The sequence below is a fragment of the Rhododendron vialii genome, chromosome 9a (assembly GCF_030253575.1).
Source record: "Rhododendron vialii isolate Sample 1 chromosome 9a, ASM3025357v1".
NCBI classification, from domain to species: Eukaryota; Viridiplantae; Streptophyta; class Magnoliopsida; order Ericales; family Ericaceae; genus Rhododendron; species Rhododendron vialii.
This window is the reverse complement of record NC_080565.1, coordinates 28,515,410-28,538,815: the sequence shown is the minus strand read 5'-3', so window position 1 is coordinate 28,538,815 and position 23,406 is coordinate 28,515,410. Positions and strand designations below refer to the sequence as shown.

The 23,406-nt window shown below is 38.3% G+C and overlaps 1 protein-coding gene across 1 annotated transcript; it reads right to left on the bottom strand.

The window, feature by feature from the left end:
• Positions 1-5,246: 5,246 nt before the first annotated feature.
• On the bottom strand, positions 5,247-22,526 carry LOC131299917 (transcription initiation factor IIE subunit alpha-like). The gene is made up of 10 exons (XM_058325490.1): positions 22,232-22,526; positions 21,979-22,101; positions 20,233-20,353; positions 13,588-13,713; positions 12,032-12,141; positions 11,749-11,932; positions 8,864-9,055; positions 6,982-7,224; positions 6,592-6,790; positions 5,247-5,631 (listed from the first exon to the last, which is right to left on the bottom strand). The coding sequence occupies exons 1-10, from the start codon at positions 22,267-22,269 to the stop codon at positions 5,534-5,536; spliced, it is 1,434 nt and encodes a 477-aa protein (XP_058181473.1). The 5' UTR covers positions 22,270-22,526; the 3' UTR covers positions 5,247-5,533.
• Positions 22,527-23,406: the final 880 nt, after the last annotated feature.

Here is a 23,406-nt window from a genome sequence, read left to right as displayed (position 1 = left end):
AGTCCTCTGGGGTGTGCCTTTAACAATTTGGGGAGTGACAAACTCACTCCCTTAATTTTTTTTGGGCACATCAATTATTCTCCTCTCCGGTTCGATTGAGGGTAGGTCATCCACATTGGTTAGGCACCGACACCGAACAAAAATTTCTTTCATAGTTCGGCCCCTTGTAATTTCATGTCCTTGCTCCATCACTGCAGTCTACCCTCACCGCATGGATTCACCGCTCCATCCAAAATGGCACCGTTTGGTCCCTATTTGGTGCCCAATAAATGGACATGATGATTGATGATTTTATGGCGCCCATTTCGGGCCCTCACAAATGATTCCAGCCTCAAGTTATTCTTAAAATATTTTTTTTATGAATTCTTATAGAAAATTATCTCAATCCAATATCGGTAAAGACTTTTTCAGCATTCGTACAGCTCCACGAAATCATCAATCATCATGTCCATTTACTAGGCACCAAACGGTGCCAATTTGGATGGAGCGGTGAATCTGTGCGATAGAACCGGAGTTGACTTACTGAATTTTTATAATAATGTTACATACACAACAATCTAAACACGACACCATTCACAAGCCCCTCACATACACGTGGGGGTCCACACACTGGTGCGTGTGAACCCCACGTGTATGTGAAGGGTTGTGGATAGTATCGTGTTTGAATTACTTTGTTTAGAAAATTAGAAGTCGCCCCTGTTTTTTAGGTTTGGCTTGAACCCAACCCTGAAATATTTTACCGAAGTTGAAAGGCTCGGATATATTGCATACTGACTTTTGTGCCCCTCACCCTCACACTCTCTCTATTGTGCTCCTTTCAACCCACCTTGTAGAGAGAGAGAGACGTGAAAGCAGTGGACTTCAAGCCGCAGGACAAGTCGGACGACGATCTAATGGACAAGGACGGCGCCGTCGACGCTCTCTCTCTCTAAACCACTTCGAGCAACTGCCTGATCGACGGATGTCCAAGGCCACAGCAGTCGTTTTTTCCGGCGACGACCGCAACCGGTGTATCAGATCACCAATCATACCTTTCTTCTCTGGCAGATCACCACCTGTGTCATCACTCTCTCCTGCCATCCGACGATGACGAGCTCCACCTCAGTATACTCTCTCTCTCGGCTTTCAACCTTCTCGCCGACACCGACACCGACATTAGATCCACTGATCCATTCCTTGACGACGTCCACTTCATCCATGTCACCAACATCGTCCTTTTAATGTGGCCTCCCACAAATACCATGGTGATTCGTTTGAAGATCTCTGATGCTTTTAAATTTGTTTTTTCCTGCTCGAGTTAGATGGATCTATTACAATTGGTAGGACTGATAGATACAAGTTTGAATCTATGTGTCTGTTTGTGCGTATAGTTTGTTACAGTTTTGGTTGAATCTAGTTATTGACTATGGCAATATCAAACTCCATGACGGCGAAATCGATCTCGACGATGACGACGGAAAAATCGAACTTGAGTGCCATGGAATATTCGAACTGCTAGATGACGACAAAATCGAACTCGACGACGATGAAATCGAACTTGATGATGATGAAATCGAACTCAACGACGGTAGAAACAAGCTCCGATTTCAGTGCTGAGAATCAATCTCAGATGCTGTTACCACCGATGCTGTGGTTGTTTCTTTGAGAATCAATCTTAGGTGCCTTTATCGAGTTTTTTCCTTTGATTTTTCTTTTATGTTTTAATTTTATTTTTTGTGATGGTAAAGTGTATATATATATATATATATATAAGTGGATTTTGAAAATTGGAATATCTTTTTGTGATGGTAAAATTGTTTTGGTGTGGAGTGAGACTATGTGAATCGTATAGTTTTGTTTATGTGAACTGTATAATGGGCTATGTCAACTATGTGTTGTGGGGTTATGTGAACTATGTATTTTTCTATGAGAATTGTGTATTTTTCTATGAGAACTGTTTATGAGGATTGTGTATTTTTTATGAAAATTGTGTATTTTATATAAAAACTGTGTATTTTCTATGAGAACTGTGTATTGTCCATGTGAACTGTTTATGAGAACTATGTTTTTTCTATGGTAGCTGTGTATTTTTCTATGAGAACTGTGTTTTTTCCATAGGAATTGTATATTTTCTATGAAAACTGTGTATTTTTCTATGAGAATTGTGTATTTTATGTGAAAATTGTCTATGAGAACTACGTATTTTTTATGAAAACTGTTTATTTTAATGTATGGTAAGACTATGTGAACTATGTGATTTGTGTATTTTTCAATTCTTATAGTTCAGTTCTCAAAACCAGTTCACAAAGTCAGTTCTCATAGAGAACTGTCATTTCTCATAGAGAACTGTCATTTCTCATAGAGAACTGTCATTTCTCATAGTCAATTCTCATAGAATTAACTATGAAAACTGACAGTTCTCATAGAACTGATTATGAGAATTGGCAGTTTACATAGCCAGTTCTCATAGCTTAATTCACTTTTCATAGCCAATTCTCATAACCAATTCTTCTCATAGCTTAATTCACATAGTCACTTCTCATAGTCAATTCTATAAGAATTAACTATGAAAATTGACAGTTCTCATGGAATTGACTATGAGAATTGGCAGTTCACATAGCCAGTTCTCATGGCTTAAAATACACAGTTGTCATAGTGGCTCATAGCTTAAAATACACAGTTGTCATAGAACTGACTATGAGAATTGTGTATTTTCTATGAGAACTGTGTATTTTTTTATGAGAACTGTGTATTTTTTATGAGAATTGTGTATTTTATGTGAAAACTATTTATGAGAACTGTGTATTGTTCATGAAAACTATCTATTAGAACCGTGTATTTTCTATGAGAACTATATATTTTTTATGAGAACTGTGTATTTTACATAATTCACACAGCTAGTTCACGTAGTTCAATTCTCATAACCAGTTCACAAAGCTAGTTCTCTATGAGAACAATCACTTTTCATAGCCAATTCTCATAGAACTGACTATGAAAACTAGCAGTTCTCATAGAACTGACTATGAGAATTGGCAGTTCACATAGCCAATTCTCATAGCTCAGTTCACGTAACAAGTTCTCTATGAGAACTGAGCGGTTCTCATAGAATTGACTATGAGACTCGGCAGTTCTCATAGCCATTTCACATAGCCGAGGGTATTTTTCTCCGAAATAATATGATTCAGGAATTGATTCTAAAAATATAGCTCTCATAGCCCCAGTTGTCATAGCCATAGTTCAGGGGTATTTTTGTCCAAAATAATATGTTAACTTGGGCTATGTGAACTGGCGGGGATATTTTTGTCTGAAATATTATATTAACTAGCTATGAGAATTGGCAGTTCTCATAGTTAGTTCACATAGCCAAGGGTATTTTTGTCCGAAATAATATGTGTTAGGAGTTCGATTCTAAAAATATAAATTTTACTAAAAATGGACATGTACACAAAAAATTAAGAAGAATGGGCAAAATAGTAATAATGCATGAAAAGTAAAAAAAAAGGACTGAAATAAAGAAGAAACATTTTTATTAGGACTAAAATAAGTCCGAACCTACTTTTTGGAGCCGGCCTAAAAATTCCCCTCCTTCCTGGACTTTATGAACTCTCAACGCTATTAATAAGTGCTAGGCTCCATCAAGTGTCCCATTATCTCTCCAACGTCATTGCAGCATGAAACGACAGACGCGCCAGTTGCTTCGATCTACTGAATGCTCTCAACAACACTATCGACTAATCGACATATCCATTCCTTGATATCAACAACTCAATTCTTTCCAGTCGCTTCTCTCTCTACTGGATGGCGAATGCTCTAGACAAGTAACATTATCGACATATTATATTCCTTGATATCAACAACTCAATCCTTTCCAGTCGCTTCTCGATCTACTGAATGCTCTCAATAACAACTCCGTTATCGACATATTCCTTGATATCAACAGCTCATTCTCCTTCAAGTTTTTTTCTCTTTTAAAAGATAATTCACGGTGTTCAGGGCTTAAGGGTACGCCAACTAATGCGTGTGGGACCAAATCTCATTGTATACTAACGGGGTTTAATTAAAGCAGTATAAATTTTCGTATCGTCTAACCCCTCAAATCTTTTGGATATATCTAAGAAGCGTATAGCTTGGGCGAACTCATTATTTAATATCTTTCGAATACATTAGATTGAGTTTTTTCAAAGATGTACTAGTTGTGGTCACACTTATGTAGCTTTATTTGATACAAGGCGTAAACACATTCATAAAATGAAATTCAAAGTTAACCTAGGCCACTTTAACTTGGATATTGATTATCATTATATTACCTCAATGACACTGTAGACCTTCCCTGTTCCACAAATTTTCTAAAAAAATAAGCATCTTATTTCACATTTTCAAACTAAAAAATAATGCAAATGAAAAAGAATTTTTGTATTTTTTTTTGCACTGTTCAAAATATTTCAATGGGATCTATCAAATACGATCCATATTGCTAAAAAATTTATTTATGTAAACACATTGTTTTTAAGCTTGAAATTGTGTTTTTAAAAAATAAGTACTTATTTTGAGTTCTGATAATACAGGGAAACAATAGATTTTTTTTTTCCCCACAAGGAAACTATAGATCAATACTTTGATAATTTTAAAAAATCAGTAAAACTCATTTGAAAATTAACTTGAGTTATTTATAAAAACACTTTACTAATTTAAAAATTGAACGATTTTTCCCGCTACTTAACATTTACTTGTGCTTAAGTTTTGTCCCCACCGAAAAAAAAAAAAAAGGAAACGCAAGAGGGCTCTCTCTCTCTCTCTCTCTCTCTCTCTCTCTCTCTCTCTCTCTCTCTCTCTCTCTCTTTGTAGTAGTATTTTAGATCATGAATTATAAATTTTTGGGTTATGGCCAAAATAGATAATAAATTTGTAGAATATTTGCAAAATATATAAATAATAGATTTAGCAAATAAGTAGTATTGTTTAGGAGTATATTCATAAAATAATTTATGAATTTGATTTTTTACCATGTTGTCCTTAATTATATATATAATGGTATTATAATGTGTAAATAAAATTTTCAGGGATAATTCGGTCCTTTCGTCCATACAAAAAAAATGAGAACACGAAAGCTCCTTGAGAAATTATTCTCAAAGTGTGCCTCTATTCTGTGGTTTTGTGAATGTCTAATTGTGTGATTTTGGGAGCATTCTCAGTCCATGCTCCCAAACAGCTACCATCCCAAAATGCAAGAATAAAAAGAGAGGCTCCCAAACGGGCTCATAATGAACTTTTTGTGTGTGGAAGGAAATAGATCATAATATGGTAATATCATATCCTGTAGTATACTCTGATGATTACATATGCATTTGAAACTTAACATGTGAATATACAATCTCTGATCACCTATTATCGCATAACTGACTGCTGCTTTCCGAATGATATTCTTGCTTCATCCAAACTCCCTACAGAAATTACTTCTCAAGGAAAATTCAAACAAGAAAAGCTCCAACGTTTTATGGAAATGCAAGCCTTAAAAAGCCAGACTCTGCAAGAAACAGGAAATGCTAGTCAACTCTCAGCCCTCTTCCCAGTCTATATCATCTTCATCTTCATCTACTGATGCATCAGCTTCAACATTCAAATCATTCACCTTGTAACTTTCACCTGCATTGCCTGTACGAGAAGTGATAAGAATTTATCCCCCCACACGGAACAATCATTAAGAAAAACCTTGGATATATATATATATATATACACGGGGCGGTTCCAGGGACCCTTAAAAAAACCTCTAAAAAAACCCCCCAAATCTTAATCTCATAGTTCCCAATCAAATTTTGATGACCACTTAAAAGTCCCAATAATTCGGCAGTGAACAGAACCAACAGCCAAGCCAACAAACACAACACAACAATGATCAACTATTTTCTGAAAACAAAAGTAGATAACTCCAAAATCAGATTTGCTTATCCATAATTAGCCATTACCAGATATTCAAAAACTGGAATTAAAGTATGTTACTAAAAGGATCAGACAGCGGAAAGATCATAAGAGGGGGCCACTCCATTCTTGCCTTCAGGGCTCAGTTCATCCGACAAGGGCACATTGAGAACCAGTAGAGGTGATGCATGCTACTCCCATTAGTAGTTGGTCAATCATACCTAAGCCAATAACGTATTACCGTGCTCTTTGATAAAGTTTAATCCTTCGTGCTTCTTACGAAAGTACAAAGACGGAAACATAAAAGCAGAAATAAAAGGCCACCTAAAAATATTGAACACCAAAAAAAAAGCTCTTACAACCAGTTTGCCAACCCCACAAACTCACCAGTTAAAACTATTAAACAGATACTTCAAATAACTTCCAATATATATATCAACATCTGATAAAGCTTACATAATATGTGATCCGTCATTGGATAGAATTTTGTATCACATTGGATTTCAGATAACTATAAGTAACAATAACCACAGAGAGGAGAGAAAAAGTTTGATGGTCGTAGCAGTTTACATCTGAATTCTTCTAGTTCTCTTCCACATAAATAATGACTTTTACGAAGCCCATGCAATACCAAATAGAGTTATGGAAGCAGCCAATCAAAAATGATTAAAAGCAGGGCATAATGGTGATATCTACCTGTAGGTGCAGCTTCTTCCCATTCAATATCTTCATCTCCCTCATTGTCATCACGTTTGGACTTACTGCCAACTTGACGATCAGATTTGGCATACACACCATTAGAGATGTCAGTATTTGACAACTCCTGTTCTCTCTTGGCAGCTTCCTTTTGTTGCATCTGAAGTATAGCCGCATAATAGGCTTTAACATATTCATCCTACAACAAAAGTAGAGAACAGAAAAAGTCAGATCTAAGTCTCAACAAGATAGAATCTGAAGCACAAATTATTGGCGAGGTGGGATTGGCCCCTAGGAATGGCGAGGTGTGCATAAGCTAGTCCGAACACTTGAGTAATAAAAAAATAGAAAAACAAAGAATAAACTTAAACAATTATTTTTTGCACTAGCCTGTAAAATTTTAGCATCAGTATTTTGGGTCATTGACTTTTTGTCCTTTTTGTCCTCTGATAGGTCGACAGGTGCTGAAGTGCCCTCCATCTTCATCTCCTCCTTAACCTCTCCACGCTGTTCTTTTGTAAGGTTCATACCTTGCTTGATCATCCAAGGAGGTAGAACTTTCATAGCTGAATTTGAATTCTCAGATTTCGTGTCCTCTCCTCTTTCATCAACACCAGAAAAGGCTACTTCAACCTGCCAAAACCAATAGCCATAAATTGTTTGCAAAGAATCCCCTTGCGAGTAACTACTACGTTCATATTTTGCATTTTAATGATTAGTTAAAGCAGGAGTTTGTCGAATCTAAAAGCAATGCAGACTGAATGAACGATCTAAGTTGACATCCATGTAGAGAATAAAAGCTACCACAACAAATTCTACTGCTTTTGTTTAACCGCAATAAGCCTGAACTAAATATGCTAAAAGAAGTGACCGGACCAACAGTTGCCCGCCATAACCATTCACAAAGCTTGTTCCTATAAGCCGAACTAATACAAAATGATAAGGTTAACAAAGAGAATGATATAAAATATTCAACAAGGTATTCACGATGGGTCAATCTAGTTTTCTTGACTGTGCAAGGTTGCTCACATTTCATACCTTGATCAACACCAACTCATGTAAAAGCTGAAGAAGAGAGGGGTAACTTCATGATTTTCATCCTCAACAAACTCCCTCAAGTGAAACCAAACTTTCCACTATGAGCAGGGTCAAACATGAACTAAGTAAATTAAATAACCTCCACGCATTCAAAAGTTTCATTGCTAGACCGAAAGGAAACTGTAATGTATATTTCCATAATGTGTACGATCATTTTAACCAATGTGGCAATGTTCTAAAAGTCGCTAGGCACTAGTCGGGCGGTCGGCCACCTTCGAGCGATTAATTGGATTAATCGGTGCATATTAATTAGTAATTGACGATTAATCGTTAGTTGGACCTAATTGGATAAGCCAGCTAGCGATTAATTGCCGATTAATTCCTTGTTTTAGAACACTGATTTTAACTCGCTTATCTTATCTATGTTTAGTTCAAGCCTTGATATGTCGTTTGCAGTAAGTAAATAACCTACGACTATGAGAGAACTAGGGTAACATACAAGGGACAAATACTTTGGATTTGCTTGCTTGTCTGGGAACGTGCATTTTAAAGCACAGACACCAGAACAAGAATTTATGCCGATCACTAAATATTAGTGCATCTATGATACTAAAGAGTCAAGGGTGATCCAAAAGCATGCTTGCATGTCCTATGTCGTTTCTTATCACTCTTTCAGTGGCGATCCAAGCATGCTTTTGGATAGATGCAGACAAAGAAGTCTCAGTCAAGCATTCCTGATAACCTTGATCCAGAACAGTATAAATTTTAACGGAAATTCTATCCACCAGCACAAGACTCCTAAAGTGGATTGCTAAGTTTTTCTCAACTATAGAATAGCAAGAACAAATTGGAAGGAGGAGGAAAGACACTAGTAACTTTACTCACACTCCATAAATATATGCCAGTTGCCACCATTAACTAGAAATGTGGAAGCTAAGAGATACTTTCTTACACACTGGATAACTGATGCACGTGCCTTGTCCAAATGTTATTAAAATGCAGGAATACACAATTAAAAGTCCAAACTATTGCATCCACATGAAAACTATTTAATGAAAAAACTGATCTTGAGATGGCACATAAAGCAAAATTCAAGGACAGATGCCAACGACCAACCAAAGTCCAAAGATAGATATAACATTATGCGCAAGGCTCAACAACCTCTAAGTTGTCCTCACCATTTCTTATCATTTCGATTTTTTGCTTTTTAGCCACAATAGGAATGAAAAGTTACCTTTGTCTCTCCAACACATGGCATAGGTGTTCCACCAAAACCTTGGGCAGATCTTGAGGCATCATTGGCATTAAAATCACTATTTCCTGTACGCACAGCCGCACGAAGTTCCCACGCGTGGAGATTTCCAAATTCAGGGACTGGCAAATCTTTTACTCTGCTGAGTTGATCCATTAATGGCTTAAGCTGTTCCTGCACTCGTTAGCAATGCGAGGTAAGAACATGAAAAGAACAATTAAGAATTCATAAAAATACAGTGAACAGAAGGAATTCTCAGAAACCATCAAGTTGAAGGTCAGCTCATTCAAAATAGTGAGGAGAAGTTTGGATATCTAGACCCAAGCCAACAAAATTTCCATAACACCTACTCTATTATAACTTCCTCTCAAGCCCTTGGTATCTTAACATTTTACGTATCTTATTACTCATGATAGGTCAGTTCCTACATAAACCTGAAAAACATATATGGTCAAAGCATCCCCAACTAGAGCACTATGATAACCTGGAGTAACTCGTTCATCTGAGACCATACTAGCACCCCAAATTTTGCAAATTCAGGAAATTTTGAAGTTCCAATCTGGTTTTACAAGGAGTATCCGTGCTTCAGTTGCCATCTTGTCCTTTGTGACCTGAGCTGCTCTTCTGCATCTAACTCTTCCTATCATTCATGCTTATGCTAAAAAAATCCACAGGCGTTTGTGCAGCTGAGTGATTGGCTCGGTAGTCCGCGACCTAGATTCTTTTGTTGATTTCGTGGATTCCCTTGACTCGTAAAGTAACGGGCCTGTTTGTATCCTTGGTCATCTCGTGCTCATAGGTTTGGGTCATGCTTATATGTATAAAAAAATGAAGAAGCAACATTGCTAACAACATCAGAAAGACGCTCAGTAATGATTGGACAGTACTTTGAAACTGAGATCAGGGCAAGTTTCAACCAAAGACTACACTTTGGTTTGGAGAGAAGCCAAGGCTATCATTGAAACCAGCCTCGTTAATTAGTTGCAGCCCTCATTCCATACCCTCCATTCTTTACATTTACGAATAGCTTTAACACATTATTTACTATACATGGTCATATATGAACATGGAAATTGAAGAGGCAGGTTAGAATTTTCCCAAATATAAACCGCACTATAAACTTCATTTCTGTTCTGCTCTTTAACCTTTATCCACATTCTGGAGGTTCTAAAGGAGTTGGTGGTTGAAAATTGAAATGACTGTCCTTTTTGGTCTATTACCAAGACAATAAGTACGAGCAATGAAGTATTCTCAAGCTGGGGAGGTAAAAGAAGTCTGTCATTCCTTCCTGGCGTCACCAAAGAGTCCCTTCCCAGTGCTTTATCAAAGTAAATCCCCCTGGGCTTTTGTTTGTCCAAGTCACTAACCCTGCACACACTTACCTCAGAAGGGGCTTACGGATTTCACTTTGCAGCAGTTTGCAGCAAAATCCAATCAATGTGCATACTACATGTGTGCCAGCTCCTTTCGTTTAGTTGTGAATGACCCTATATGCAACGCTCTTCCACTCCTCCATACCATGAACTCGTTCTTGTTTTGGTCTTTGCCTTTATCAAATTCCAATTTCCAACACCAACACCACAAAGCAAATTCTTTGATCCAAATATCGGGCAGATGTCATTCTTTCGTCTCTAGAACAAAGAATAGAAGGGAAAGGGAATATATCAGGTTTTCGGATCGCAATAAAGCCAGGGTCCTGATAGCGCAACTAGTAGTCCTTTCTCTACCACCTCTCCAAACACAAAATCTTGAGCACCCATAAGGGTGACCACATTTGCCCACATCTGATGTTTGAACAGTGAATCGAGATCTTGTTAAACGGGAACCCTAATGAATCGGCTCCTACGTTGAAATCCCACCATAGTTATTCATGGTTGCCAGATTAGAAAGCTTTCTGATGGGGTTGCTTGTAGGATCTCAACCATAAAGAAGTTGATGGGGTTGTTTACAGGAATTGACTTGATCGTTGGAGGAGATATCCACTCCCATACATAGTTGCTATCAATTCGCAATATCTTCAAAGGCGATCATTCCAGCCTATACTAAAATAGTGAAAGGAAATGCTTGGTAGGACATCACACTTTTACATCGATCTCTTCTAACTTCAGTCCCCTTTATTCCTCCGATGAGAAAGTAGAGCTCAACAGTGATGGTTCCTACACTCCCCCCTGACTAACTCGGGCAGACTTCCTTTATGTTAAGACTAATGAGTGTGTAACCAGGAATCTGCTTATATATACTCCTAATTATTGAAAGGATAAAAGTCTAGGAGATAATAAACGCCTAAACGGATAAAAGCTAAAGCACAACTTTCACATTGCTCTGTCCCAAGACTCCTGACTTGGCCTCCATCCACCTTCCTCAATAAGCATGAAACCGTAATTTATGAGAGCATTCCAATGGTAACAAAACCACATAAACTTAGCAAATTGCCAAATTCACAAAAGACAACGAGCCAACGTCTACATTTTCTGTGCCAACAGTAGGAGATGCCCTGTGAGGGACGCCCCACAAAATCAGACAAATTCTACTAAGGTCCTTGGTCCTTCAATTTTATTGGCATCAATGATAAGCAATATGAGTAGTATATTGGCCCCATCAAAATCCAGGTAACCTTACCTAGCCCCCTTGCAAAATTTCCTATAACTCCACACTGTACGTAACTCGTGTACAGCCACGTATCAACACAATAGCAGTCACATGTACTGCAAACGTTGGATGAAATCAAGTATAATATCTCTGAATGAGGTAGTAAGAAATTTTTGAGGAATTTTTGTACTCGACTTCTGATGTACTGAAAATCATTCACACAAGAATCAAGACAAATTGATCAGGAGCGAATCAAGTAGAAGGAAAAGAACTAGAACCTCCAGCTTTTGAAGCATGTCCTTCAGCTTTTCACGTCGCCGCCTCCTTGCATTGTCATCTCCATCCCCCATTTCTTGAGCAGCTAACTTGTCACTCTCAGCCACAAGTTCCCCATTACAACTTTCGCAATGAAAATATTCATCCTCTGTAGAAACAAGTCGTAGTGCATCCAAAGCAGTATATCTGAACATCCACAATTTTGTAAAACCTCAAGTTAGTATTTGGAGAGATCGAAATATCGAAAACCCGACAAAATGCGGCAACAAAAAAAAAAAAAAAAACCTTTTTGTACAGTTGGGGCATATATACTCCTGAACAGTGTTCTTGTTCTCAAGCTCATCTTTCAGCTTTTTCCTCATTCGGTGCAGTCTGTACCTCACAACATCATATATCTGCAGCAGATAATTTACTCTAGGTTTATTTTTTTTTGCCAAGGGACAACAATAACAAACAATTTAACCCATTCTATAGTTACGACTATTGATACCTAAAGCTTATTGTCATCTTAGACTTAAGTACATTAGCGTTTTATGAAATATATAGATACATGTGTCAAAAGCAATGTTCAACAACGAAATATGGTCATCATGTATAGTATGTGCCAAAAGCAATGTTCAACAACGAAATCCATCTAAGTTCAGCAATATGACATCATTCTCTGTTTATCTGCACCCATTAATTTTGTACTTCATTTCTAGCTAGGGCTTCCTCACATGGGGGGGCGGGGGGGAGGCGCCACCTCTCCTCCTCCCGGGCCCTCCCCTCCTCCCTCCTCTTTTCTCTCTCCTCCTCTTCTTCTCTCTTCCCTCCCCCGTTTCTTCCCCTCTTCTTCTTTTCTCTTTCCGTTTCTCATTTTTGCAGGTGATGCTTTGGTGTTTCGGTGACTTCAACAGATCTTCGGCATTGGCTGCTTCCGGCGCCCCCCGATCATTTTTGGGACCGGCGATTTATAGCGGGTTCATGGCGATCCTTTGGGCTCTGGCTGTTTATGCTACCGGTGGTGAGATCTGGTGGTGCTGCCCCTTTCCTAAGCTTCTAGCCGACTTCTCCCCGCTGTCCTCTCTACCGTGTCCTCCCTCTCAGGCTTTGTTTTCTCCCACCTCTCCTTGGTCGACTGCCGGCTTCACTCTTAAGTGTAGCCAGTTTCGCTTAATGGCTAGGTCGTTCCCGGTGGGTGGTGGCGGCGAGGTTTGCTTGTCTCCCATTGATTCTTCTGCTGGGTTGATTCGGCCTTTGGCCTAAGGGCTTTGTGGAGTTCGCGGCTGGCTTTCATTGGCTGCTCATCCGGGTCAGATTCCGGAGGTGGATGTGGTGGTGTCTGGCGTTTCCGTGGTGGTGCGACTATGTTTGATGGGTCTCTGGTAGTGGCGGTCAGCAGAGTTGTGGTGGCTTTTGGTGTTGGATTGGCGGTGGCGTGGTTGTTCTCGTAGCTAGGGTTTGTGTTAGGGTGTTGGGCCTTATTGGGCTGGGCTTGCCCCACATATTCTGGGCTTTAGGCCTTATAGGTGTTTGTGCTTATTTGTATGGACTTTGTCCCTTTTATATGGGCTTTAAGGCCATCAGGAGTGGGCTTTTTCCCAATGGGTGCAACCTTGTATGGCTTCTTGCTAAACTTGGGTTTGGGTCTCAGATGGGCATAGAATTATTCTTAGCGTTGTAGCTCTGATGGGTCTCGGGTAAGGAATATGATGCCATCACTCCTTGTTCCTAGTAATCTTTGTAACATTTTTAGAGATTAATGAAATTTTTTGCCTTTCACAACAAAACAAAAAAAAAAAAACAGAGAAAGTAACATGAATCTAACGTATACACATACAAATGGATCTACAAGGAGAAACCTGTGCATAGTCCAAACAACAATATGAGTGAGTGTGCAGCTTAATCTTTTCTTCTCCCTCTCGCCCATGCTGACCATCAGCTGTGGCAGCTACTGCGGCACTATATATCTTTGCACCTTTTGCTGTCTGTACCAACAATATAAAGGAAATAGATCACACATCGGCTTAAAGTCTTAAGAGAACTAGGTTTCCCATCTGTAGCAACTACTGGAAAATATAGAAAATCCACGTTTGACAAAAATGCATGGAAGAGAGAATTACCACAAGATGAGAGTAACTGTCCAGCTCGTATTTACGCAAACAAGTGTTGTAAGGTAAAAAAGAATGAAAATCTAAAGAAGATGAGAATACAAAAAAGAGAAAATTCTCAATGGAACGACAAAGAAAATTAAAAAGCAATCGCTCTCGAGAACCATGACGAAATACTAAACAACATCAATATCCATGGTGGCAGCCCACTTGCAAAAGTAAGTTCCATGTCATAGAGCATTAGAGAGAAATTTGCATACAGTATGGGTAGACCCGTCTCTTATGCCCCTAAATCAAGATAAGTGAATTTCTCCCAGACTCCCACCTACTTCCTCGCTATTGTACATAAGCAACAACAGTAATAACCCAGCACAAATCTCTTCGGTCAGCTCCTAATGTGACAAAAGAAGCATACCAACTCTCCCAAATTAATGTTCCATTGTCACCAGATGATCGAACAGATGTGTGCATTTCGACCTTCACATCATTAGGTCTCACCCACCAAAGCCTACGAAATAGGTAGTTAAGAAAGGAATAGAAACAATTGGGAGGAGCCTCTATGATGGCTATCAAATTTGACAAGAAATTCGATAAGAAAGAAACATCATGCTCAACAGACAACCTCAGCCTTGTATGCACCAAGCAAGACCTAGGAAGAGATTTCAAAGAGATGGGTGGGCAATAGGTCAATCCCACAAACAGGGAGGCTTTAACAAAAGAGTCGGGATAGAAACCATTAAGTTACCTAAATTCTGCAATCAAGAAAATAGCTAGATAGATAAGATATAATGATGCCTGAAAGGACCACATTTCACTTCGCCAAGTCTCTTATGGACCTTGTGCAGCAGGGAAGCAAGATGATTTTATCTACAAGATACAATATTTTAACTTACCAAACTAACAGGGTTAGGATACAAGTTAGCAAATATAAGTAAAAACAGAAATGCGTACATATGCATATAAACTCACAACAGAAGCACCATTTGCAGAAGAAACACAAAAACTACGGGGACCGGTATTTAAATATCAGCCACACAACATACAATACTATAACTTCTCCCTGTGACTAATCGAAAATTTAAGCTCAGAGAAAGAAACAAAGATAAACATCTGTTGTAAGTTAATTTCCAAAAACGATATCGTTAAGATAGCATGGTTCCTCCCCCTTTGCTTGGTTGGACAACTGGCACCCCATTGGTCCCCTGTTTAAGAAGTATGGGGACAGGATTTCTACTAATTTTGGTCAGTCTCTCAATGCCAAAGTCTCTTCTTTAATTCACAATGGCTGCTGGAAATGGCCTAGGGAGAGGTGTCGAGTAATTCAGGATATTAAAGCTTCAACCCCAAATGGTTTCCTTCCTGATGTAAATGCAGAGGACTCAGTGGTGTAGATTCCTTCCAAACATGGTACTTTCAGTATCAAATCTGCTTGGTCTTCTATTAGGGTGGTCTACCCTAGGCAGGAATGGAGTGATGTGGTGTGGTGTGGTTCAAGAAGCATACGCCCAAGTGGGCTTTTATCCTTTGGCTAGCTATGCTTCATAGACTGAGTACTAAAGATAGGTTATTGACATGGAGGGGGGGGGGGAGCGGGGGGCGGGGGGCGGGGGGCGGGATAATTCTTGATGCTAATTGTGTCTTATGTACTCTTGGTAGTTTAGAGAGACAACCATCTATTTTTTGAGTGTCCATACTCAAAATCTGTTGGGTTGGATTTGTTGCGGAGGAACCAGGAAACCAGCTACCCCATGAAATGGTGTGATGAAGTTGATTGGTTTATTGCGCAGTCTAAAGGGGATAGCTTCAAGAAGTGTGTCCTCAAACTCTCCCTCTCTGCTACTGTCTACAATATCTGGTGTGAGTGTTATGTCAAAAAATTTCAACTGAGATCTCTGGATTCTTGCTCCCACTCTGCCAAAATTTACAACTCTGTTCGGGAAGCTTTGTTGTCTTGGCAAAATGTGATGAACAAGCAAGGTAATAAAGAGACATGCCAACGTTAGAATATTCATTATGAGATCCTTGAATCCCCTCATTTGTAATTGTTGTACATAGATAGGACTTTTACAGTCAGTTTTGGTACTGTTTTTGGTTTTGCATGACCTCGTAGTGTAGGATTTCCTTTGTGAATGAGTTTTGTATTCTTTGTTTGGGCGTTCAATGAAAAGTACAGATACCGGAAAAAAAAAAAAAAAAAAAAAGATAGCACGGTTAGCATCCCAACCAATCACATAAGCCAGGTATCTTTTCAACACAAATGCAAACAATTATTAGTTCAACAATCATGTTTTGATGAGCAAATGCGAAAGGTAATTAGGATCCCTTGAAAGTCTGTAAACAACTTGCTAATAAATGCGTAATATTTTGACATCAGTACCCCTTATCCACCATTACTCACTCAGCTCCCCACCCTAAAGCAGAATCTATTCTAATATATAAAGGGGGAGGCCAAGTTTGGTCTCACACTTTCTTGAAGTTGTATGGACTTTTCATTTTCCAGATCGATAGCACAGAAACGTTGAATCCATAAAATTGTTGAAATAAGAAATTAAATCCATAATACATATGTTTGGAGCGATCGGTTATACTTGTTTTCTCGTAGGAACTAGAGCAATACAGCAAGAGAGGTTCGCTGAATAATCGTGCGATCCATACGATCCACGGTAAGGTTGGTTCAAAGGAGAAGTGTTTGAACTGAAATGAAGAGAACAAGTAATAAAAAAGAAGTCGGTTAGATGTGGGTTTTGAAAACACACATCTAAGCCCGTCTAAGTCAGTTTGTAAGTTCTGGGATATTTTGAGAAACCCCCCACATCTAACCAACTTAGACGAGCTCGCTCAAAATATCCCAGAACTTACAAACCGACTTAGATGGGCTTAGATGTGTGTTTTCAAAACCCAAAGCTAACCGACTTCTTTTTGTTACTTCTTCGCTTCATTTCAGTTCTCCTTTGAACCAACCGTACCATGGATCGCACGATTATTCAACGAACCTCTCTTGCTGAAGTGCTCCAGTTTCTACGGGAAAACAAGTATAACCGATTGCTATGAACATATGTATTCTAGATTTAATCTCTTGTTTCAACAATTTTCTGGATTCAACGTTTTTTCCATTGTTTGGTTTCAACTTTTTCCGTAATTTTTCTTTAATTATTCTCTTCCTTTCTCTTTTCTCACCCAATTTCCAAACAGAGCCTTAAGTAATGTTTCGTAAAGTTTTGTTTTGGTGATTTGTTCAAAACTTAACAATTAAAATTCCTTGAGAGTGGGTTACAAAGATATAGGTTCAACTCAATTGCTAAAACTGTGCTCCAAAGCCATGACTTTCTTCCCTTCTTAATTTTGCTAAAAACACCTTTTTCTTTTGCAGATAGTAGAACGATTTTCGACATAACATTTTATCAACTTGATCAAGGTCATACATTTGATATTCTTATTATTACTAAAGGTCGGGCCCATGCGATGCACGTGCAAAATTTTGATGATATTTCTCTTGACCTCTCGTATTTTTTATGTTTCCTGTTATCTTGCAACAATCAACAATATCTCAAGGATGATCGACAAGTGTTTGTTAAAGTGGGCTCAACTTTGAGGTTATACTCTTTCCACAAGATATGGAATTTCTTTCCCATTAAGTAAAATGCTTGCTATGTTGTTTAATGACCAGGACTTGAGAAATAAATGCATTAGGATTGACGCTAGGAGCAGGCCAATAAGTCTCAAAGGCCAACAAAGAAGTTTAGCACTTTCTTATGACATTGTATTGAAAACCAAAAAATTAGCTTCTCGTAACCAGCATGTGTACATCTTCAAGCATTAAATGAAGATTGGTGTCCGATTCATCTAAAACTAACTGCATCTGAAAAATGATTTACTTATGTCAGTGGGTGGAATAAATTCTCAAGATTCTCACTATTGATAATTTTGATCCGAAGGCGGAGAATAATTGTCAATTGGTGTTGTACGTGCGAAGGGAATGCGGAGAGGACGGTTGACCATCTCCTCATTTATTGCCCAGTGGCTTGAGAGCTTTGCATTATGGTGATCTCTTGGTTTGGTATGCGGTGAAACATATCGAGTATTGCGATGGAACTTTTAATTGCTTGTAAAGTTGGTAAGAGGCAGAAAAGAGTTTGATTTTTGATCCCTCTTTGTTCTTTGTGGATCATTAGGCGAGAAAGAAATTCGAGACGCTTTGAAGGGGTTGAAAAGCCGTTGATTAGAATCAAAAAAAAAATTGGTGAATAGTTTGTATAGTTAGGACAAGAAAGATGTGATCCTTCTCTTGACCAGTTCTTAGATTGATTTGAGCTTTTCTTTCCTCTTGGAAGTGTATAGGGCCTTTTTGTCTCGTGGCCTTTTTTGTTTACAGGTGGCATTCCCTTAATGCCTTCTCTCTAATATAATTATCTACTTATGAAAAAAAAAATTCTCAACTTCAAACATGAAAATATGATGTCATATACAATTATCTGCATATACATGATACAAAACATAGTGTTTGGTTGACCCAATAACAAGCTACAAGGCCTTAATGGTCACATGCAAACTCCAAGTAGAAAATTCACGAAATTACCAAACCAAATCGAGCCTTGAGTCCCATTTACTCCCTCCATCTCATAAATTTTTAGTCCATCTTTCCATATTGGGATGTCCCAAAATACATGTCCACTTTGAAAAGTCAAAGCAAAAATCTTTGTATCTTTGTATTTTCCCAAAAATATCCTTTATAAGAGGGTATGAAGTATGAACATTTTGAAAGGTTCGGATAAAGGGTCAATTTTTGTAACAAGTACCTTTTGCCTCAACTTAAAGTGCATTAAACGTATGTCTACTTAGAAAGTTGGAATTTTACAAAAGGAATAAAATTATGGGACGGAGGGACTAATTAAGTCGGCTACATGAAGCCATTCTCCGATTGATCACAGTCAAGAGCATCATGCTCCCTGATGTCCAAAATATTTAGATCCTTTCAAACAACCACCTATAAAGTCAATTTTGGTACAACACTACCGCTAGTACTCTACCGTAACGATATCACTCCTCCTAACTACCATTAGTACAACACTCCCGTTAGTTATCATCTACCAATCTACGGAAGACATGTGCAAACCATATTAATGTAGTTTCTTTCATCTTATCTGCTATCGGCACTACCCCTCCCATTCCGCGAAGGTTTTTGCTTCTAATTTTATCCCGCAAAGTCTTATCACACACACATCTCAACATTCTCATATCAGCTACACTTATCTTACTCACATGTCGTTTCTAAGTAGCCCAATACGCAATGGAATTTTCCCTTCAACTTTGCATGAATCATGTGGTCGCACAACACGCCCAAAGCGCTTCGCCCGTGATCCATCCAACTAGTACTCTATCTTTTTACATCATCCGCATTCTCTCCATCCTTGCTAGCAATTGAGCCAAAATACTTTAACAGTTAAGACACTTCTTGGTAGTTTCTTGACTTTGGAGGGTCACTATGTCAACACTTAGACACTTTGACACATACTTTAACAGTTAAGACACTTCTTGGTAGTTTCTATTGGACCAAAGGCAAGAGGCGAAAGGCGAGGCGCACACCTTTTTGAAGAGAGGTGCACCTATGCGAAAAAATAATTATTTCTAAAAATAATTGTGTTATGTGCGCTTCTTTTAAAAAAGGCTTGCTTTTTGTGCGTATTTTTGAAAAAAGCACGTTTTTTTAAAGAAGGCGCGCTTTTTTATCGATTTGAAAGAAGAGCGCTTTTTTGCGCCTGGTCACTTTTTTGCGCTTTTTGCTCACCTTTTTCAATTTGCCTCGCCTGGGTCAACAAGGCGCTGGGGGTGCACCTTGCCTCACCTTGGGCCTAGGCGCGCCTTTGACAACTATTTTGACTACCACTAAACTTACGCTCCATGTACTCTGTTTTGCTCTGATCCAATCGAAGCCAACGAAACACTGAAACAAACCTAATGACTAAAACTCATAGTCGGTACAAGTAATACACAAACTTTAGATTTCAAGTAGAATCTAACATCTTTAATCAACATTAGGAGCACGGCCGCCATATTGATAAAGTGATAGCGTATTGCAGAATGTCAACAACACCATACAGATAAGTAATACTCCCTCCGTCCGGATTTAATTGTCCCTAGTTCTATTCTAACCGGCTAAAAAACGGGTTATATTTCTGAATCTGTAATAAATTTCATATCGAATATGGATCTTGTTTGATAGATCTCGATTAGTTCTATAATACAATGTTTTCGAAATCATGTAAAACATTATAAATTGGAAGATATAATTTATTGAAATATAGCACGAACTCCAAAAAAGGACTATTAAATCCGGACGGAGGGAGTAACGTATAAGCGCCAAACAATGTACATGAATGAACCAAATGCAATACTAACCTCTTTCCTATGGTCCCTAGTGACTAGCTTTTCTTCTTCAAAAAATCGCAGTGTCCTGCGAAGTTGCTTTGAGTGTAGCTTCAAGTCCTTTGCTAAATCTTCCTCTCTTACCCACTGACGTCTGGATGCAAATATATAATCACATTGTCAAGAAACAACCAAAAAATGACATTGTGTAACTTGAGTTTCATCCCTAACCTTAGAACATATGCACATACTTAATAAAGAAAGATATATGGCTTGGGTTGCGTTGAAGAACACAATAGAACACTTCATAGCCTGTCCCTGAACTATAGATCCTCATATCTTCAAAAGGAAGGTTTTGTAACAAAAAGGTACTCAAAACTCAAACGGACCATAGTTAGCATTTTTAGTCCGTTAGATATGTATACTGTTTGAGGCACCAGTTAACACCAAGGACGGGCATGGAACTACAAAATACTGATCCCATATTGGTCCTATGCAAGATGCACATCACATGTAAACACCAAACTCAGGTTAGAGAAACCAATTGAAATACAAGTTACACAACCACTACAAAGAAATTCTACAATTCTGAGCTCACTCAACCTATCAATCTTGTACCCAAATCTTCAACACCAACACAAACAAACACCAAGAAATCTTTCATTTCGTGTTTAGCAGCCTACTTCTACAGAATTTACCGGATCCTACTACTACTGCACAACAAAGTGATGGTTAAGGTTGCAATATACTCCCTTCATCACATTTTGATAGTCCCATATTCCATTTTGGGATGTCTAAAATACATGTCCACCTCCCAAAATCAACCATATAATCTTGGTGAAATTCCATTCTGACCCTTGTGCTTAAATGGGAGTAGTACAATTTACATCAATCAAATTTGAAATGTCAACTCCATTGGATTTCACAGAAGTACATTAGTGAAATACTTTTTGGAGCAAATAAGGCTGCATTTATTTGTCCATAACTTATTTCGGTATTTTTTACTTTTAATAACTTTTGTTTAGCTTTTCGTCGTAATTTTTGGGGTTAATCGTTCATTTCGACAAGACGAAGCAGAAAAGTATAAAATATGAACCAATGTTGGAAAAGTTCGTATAAGACGACATTTTAGACAAAAAGACAGTTGTTTGATACCTTTTTCGTCTTTAGTGAAACCTTTTTTTGCTTTTGATCATAAGTTTTTACTTTTCGGACTCCTCTCGTCGAGACGGATGATTAATCCAAAAAATATAACGCAAATCAATCAACAATTCAAAAAAGACGAACAAAACACAAAAAACAAAGAAAAAAATTAAGTTTACAAGAACCCAGCCTAAGTGAAGGGTACAATTATTGTGCTCCATTAAAAGTTGGAATACCAAGTGGGACTATCAAAATGGGATGGAGGGAGTATCGAAGATTGCATTTCAATGCATATTTTACTCCTTTCAAAGCACTTTCAGATTAATCTCATAAGTTCCATTAAATTTTATGCACTCTTTACTCATCATCGAAGCTAACAAATACCCATTATGCGGTAGTTAGCATAACACTTTAGTATCAAAAAGAAGATTACATAATAAAGTAATAAAGCTCCACAATAACCCCAGGGGTTGGCCTGGTGGTCTCAGCATTGGACTTAGGGATTTGCTCCCTCCTAAGGTCGTTCAATTCCTCTCGCCACCAACTCTTAGGGCCACGTCACTCCACGCGCAAGCTTGCCCGGATGCCCCGCATTACACACAGAAAAAAGAACAAATTGTAGGAGAAGAGAAAAACCTGGTTAGAGCATCAAGTATAACCACAGCAATCCCTCGATTGTCACTCCTCCCAGTTTTGGGCTGATTCTCTCCTTTCGTCGAGATGTCATCGTAAAACGCCCTAGCCGCTAGCTTCACCAACCTACACACAAAACCCCAATTCCAACAACCCAACAAAATTTACGAAACAAAAACGCCAACAACAGTTTGAATCAAATCAGTCGCAGGTTTGAAACGTAATGAGAATGGTTTCCCTATTTGTGTGTACGCACCGGTTGAATGGTTCGACGCTCATGCCGTTTGAATTCATCGGTGAATCCTCCGGATCAGAGCGGTGGTGAATTTCGAAATATCAGGTGGAACTGTGAGTGATTGGTCTAGGGGTTTATCGATTTTTCTGAAGAGGTGTGTGGGGTTATCGATTTGAGTTGAAGATTATGTTTTTGTAGCAGTGTACGTAACTATGCATAGAAGAGAGAGAGAGAGAGAGAGAGAGAGAGAGGGAGTCGCAACTTTGTCCCAGAACTGGGACTTCCTCGAAGACCTGTAAAGTGTAAAATAGGTCCAACTATGATGCGTTCTGGGGCATGATGCCCCAAACGATTGTGGCCATTGGTTATCACTAATGAATCTGAGCCATTGATTTAGTAAGGTTATAGCCGGTAACAAACAAAAATAAAACAGCCCCGCTGCTACAGAACCCACTACGGGTCTCACGCAAATAATCTTAGCCGTTCATTAAATGTAAAATACTTTTTCAAGGGCTTCCACAAAAAATCAGCTTAATCCAATATCTTTAGGTGGTCGACTCAATCATCTAACTTTTCATTATCCTGAAATCCAAATGAAAAGTTAAATGATTAAATCGAGCACCTAGAGTTATTGTATTGAGCTGATTTTTTGCGAGAACCTTTGAAAAAATATTTTACATTTAATGAACGGTTCAGATCATTTGTATGGAGCCCGTAGTGAGCCCCACAACAAATTTATAAACAAAATTGGTGCATTTTTGCTATGTGTGTAGCATTACTGGCGTGACTGGCCCATTTTTGTATCCAACATGAAGAATCCAAACGGTCTATTAATTTTAAAATAATTTTTTTAGTAATATTGAAGAGAAAAAAAAACAGCTCAATTAAATATGTATAAATAGTTAATCTAATCTTTCAATTTTTCATTCATAATTTAGAATTCTGAATTGAAACTTAGAAATTAGATCAAGTACTTACAAATATGCAATTGAGCTAATTTTTTGTAGAGCTACTCGAAAAGTTATTTTAAATAAAAGAACGGTTCAGATTATCTGTGTGGGAACCAAAAGTGTTCCACACGCTGTAGGTACCCCATTAGTACTCTCCTTGTTGGTAAGTGGTAACTCTATTTTGGGTACCAAATTTCAGTACTTCTCGTGCACCACCATGTGACAGTGGCCCAAACTTTTCTCTAC